General features: G+C 60.2%; 1 protein-coding gene across 1 annotated transcript in view; it reads right to left on the minus strand.

The window, feature by feature from the left end:
• MAPKAPK2 (mitogen-activated protein kinase-activated protein kinase 2) overlaps nt 1–3,289 on the minus strand; it is a gene marked incomplete at its 3' end in the record, with an annotated part of 7,871 nt that overhangs the window by 455 nt on the left and 4,127 nt on the right. Inside the window, exons 3-7 of the mRNA XM_010145862.1 lie at nt 1,770–1,834; nt 1,223–1,302; nt 990–1,116; nt 548–623; nt 241–365 (exon numbers count right to left, since the gene is read on the minus strand). Of these exons, the coding sequence (XP_010144164.1) occupies nt 241–365; nt 548–623; nt 990–1,116; nt 1,223–1,302; nt 1,770–1,834 (473 nt within the window). The remainder of the gene's footprint in view (nt 1–240; nt 366–547; nt 624–989; nt 1,117–1,222; nt 1,303–1,769; nt 1,835–3,289) is intronic.

A 3,289-nucleotide genomic window follows, 5' to 3' on the forward strand; every position in this document is an offset into this window, starting at 1 on the left:
GCATGCTCCAGCCCGAGCCAGCCGCCCCAAAACGCCTGCATACACCTCCTGTCCCCACCACGCCACAGCCCGTACCCTGCTCAAACCCTTCAGCGAAGGCTGGCTGAAGAGGTGAAGCTGCTGCATCACTGAAATGCCCCGTGACACGCCCAAGCTGCCCCCCTAGCCTTTGCAGCACTGCTGGACACAGGGCTGACCCCAAAGGGGCACCTCAGCCCGGGGACAAGCCATCATGTTTACCTTCCTCTGACACTTCGGACCATTCGGGATTGGGAAACTCGTACTGGCCCATTCGGATTCGCTTCTTCATGCCAGGCGAGATGGCCAGGCCATGGTTGGAGTAGAAGGGGGGGTACCCACACAGCCTGTGCCGGGAGAGGGAGCAGAGTCAGTGCCTCACCCCAAAAGCCTCCCCAGCAGCACCCGTGGGGCACGGGGCAGTGCCAGGAGCAGGAGCTGTGCTCAGCCCCGCCAGCCCCCAAACGAGCTCGAAAGCTGCATCCCCCTAATGCCCCTGGTGGGAGGGAGATGGACCCGTCAAACTTACAGAATGTACATGATGACACCGAGGGACCACATGTCACAGGACTTGTCGTACTTCTCCGGGCCCAGCACCTCCGGGGCTGAAGAGAGAAACAAACTCCTGAGTCAAAGCCGAGCTTTGGGAGGGGGGTCCAACCGCCCCACGCCTGCAGCCCCGCGTGGTCTCTGCTGGTGGCAGCGGCTGGAGCGCTGCAGCCCGGGCACGCAGCTGCACGCACCAACACCGCGCTCAGAGCAGCCCCTCCTGCATGCTCCAGTGAGCAGCAAACACAGCACCCACCTGCACCCAAAGTGCCCCAGTCAGGATTCGCCCCCAGCACCACGCAGTGACTGAGGCTCCAGGCTGGATGCAGTGGTGACAGGCTGCACATGGCACTGTCCAAACCGCCCAGCTCTGCCCCTCCACCCCTGCAAACCCGCAAGCTCAGACTCCCCCATCCACTTACCCACGTAGTACGGCGTGTAGCACGGGGTGGCCAAGGAGTTGTGCGTGGTGGTTTCTTTAGCGAAGCCAAAGTCCGTGAGTTTTAGCACAGCATTGGGCCTTTTGGAGGTGTACAGGAGGTTTTCCGGCTGCGAAAACAGGGAAGAGGAGGTGAGCAGGAGAAGCAGAGCAGCCTCAGCACTGCCACGGGCCAAGCTGGGCTCAGCGCCGCCGGGCGAGCATGCAGCACCGTACCTTCACATCCCGGTGCGCGATGTTGATCGAGTGCAGGTACTGGATGGCTTCTCCAATGCTCTTCATTATCTCTGAAGCCTCTGAAGCAGCAAAAATAACCCGTCACAAGCAAGTTAAAATGAGCAGCACTCCCTGCAAACCAGGTTACAAACCAGGAGCCAAAGAGCCTGGCTGAAGCCGAAGGGGTTTCCTCCAGCTGAAGAACCCTTCCCAAGCAGGGCCACCCCAGCACCCATCCCTGGCTCAGGAGCCTTCAGCAAATGGGAGAGAAACTCCCAGGAGAAGGGATGGGGCAGGCTCCAGCTGCTGTTCCCAACACCCAGCTGCACTGAGGAGGTGCTCGCTCTGGGGTGGGGGGGCTGTGACCCTGCTCACAGGTGAGTGAGAAAAGCAGAGTCACTCACACCCAGATCCTTCATCCCCCAAGTGCAAAACCCTGCTGGTGCCTCAAAACAGTGATTGAGGGAACGGGCTGGACCAGAGACACTCCGATAAACACCAAGATGTGGTGCAAAGACGAAATCCCAGGTGCCCGTGGGCTCCCTACCCCGTTCGGTGAAGGCCTGGTCTCCCCTGTCTTGAATTCGGCTGAAGAGCTCCCCGCCGTCCAAGCTGGAAGAGAAGGCGGCAGCGTTAGATGCTGTGGCATTAGATACTGCTTGCCAGCACAAGCGATACCGAAACCTCTGATGCTCAGCTAGGAGCTGCAGAGGCTCAGCAAGAAACAAACCCTTTCTCTATCCAAGCCCTTGGGTCAGTGTTCTGGGCACGGCTGTTTCCGAGCCTCTCCCTTCCAGAAATGAGCAGGGCAGAGGCTTCATGCTGCGGCGGAGACGCTGGGTGCGAGCGGACGTGGTCTCCCCACCAACCCACAGAAACACAGTTCCAGTAAAGACAGCACAGGCGGTGAGAGCGCTCCCGGCACGCCTGACCTCCTTTAGCTCACCTCGCCAGCCTGCTAACCCCAAGCAGAAGTGCTGAGCAAAGACCACAGCACGGGAAAGGTGTCAGCAGCGCTGACATGGGCTCACCGATGGCACAGGGCGGGCAGGGACCAAACCCCACCAACCCACAGAAACACAGTTCCAGTAAAGACAGCACAGGCGGTGAGAGCGCTCCCGGCACGCCTGACCTCCTTTAGCTCACCTCGCCAGCCTGCTAACCCCAAGCAGAAGTGCTGAGCAAAGACCACAGCACGGGAAAGGTGTCAGCAGCGCTGACATGGGCTCACCGATGGCACAGGGCGGGCAGGGACCAAACCCCACCGCAGCGGAGCAAGTTCTCACGTAAGGCGTTGGAGAAGGCCCACGGAAACCTTGGCACAGTTCCCTCTCCAGCCAACGGCTCCCCGAAGGAAAAACTCATCTCCCAGAGAGATCAGGAGCGAGATCAGGGATAATTCTCCATGAGAACAGGGATAACGGGGCTTCCTGCCCCAGCCTTATCTGCCTGGAGCAGAATGGCCTCTGTCCTTCCCAGCGCAGATAGCATCTCCCACTGGCGCCCTTGACATTTGCTGGACATCTGCAATACCGATAGGGCGCAGCCGCCAGGGCCACGCGAGGAGTCAAACGCTGCCTTGTGACGGGTGTTACCCCCAGAGCATCCCTCAGACAGCAGGGACTGGTCGCAGAGATGCTACAGGGACCTGTCACTGCCCCAGGGACCCGTTCCCCACCACTCAGCTACCGCGTTCTTCCCACACAAGCAGATCTGCCACCCAAACCTTCCCCATCCCCAGCTGCCCAGGGCCCTGGCACAGTTCTCAGAAGCCTCTTCCCACACAAGAGCCGCTCGGGCGGCTGCTGTGCCAGCTTGCAGCTCTCCTCGCGCTCGCTGCCCTCCCCGGGCAACCTGCCGGCTCTGCCCGAGGAGAGGTTTTGGCAAGGAAGCTGCAGCAAATCACAGTTGCGGTTGGGATGTGGTTTCAATACTTTCCCCTTCATTCCTCCTCCTCCTCCCCAGGTTATATCAAACATCTACCCAAACCAGAGCCGCTCAACTGCCACTGTAAGAGGTTCAACGGCCTCAACAGTTGCATCAGCTGGGCTTGGCTGCGCGCTGCCC

This window comes from Buceros rhinoceros, unplaced genomic scaffold (assembly GCF_000710305.1).
Source record: "Buceros rhinoceros silvestris isolate BGI_N320 unplaced genomic scaffold, ASM71030v1 scaffold23701, whole genome shotgun sequence".
Lineage (NCBI taxonomy): Eukaryota > Metazoa > Chordata > Aves > Bucerotiformes > Bucerotidae > Buceros > Buceros rhinoceros.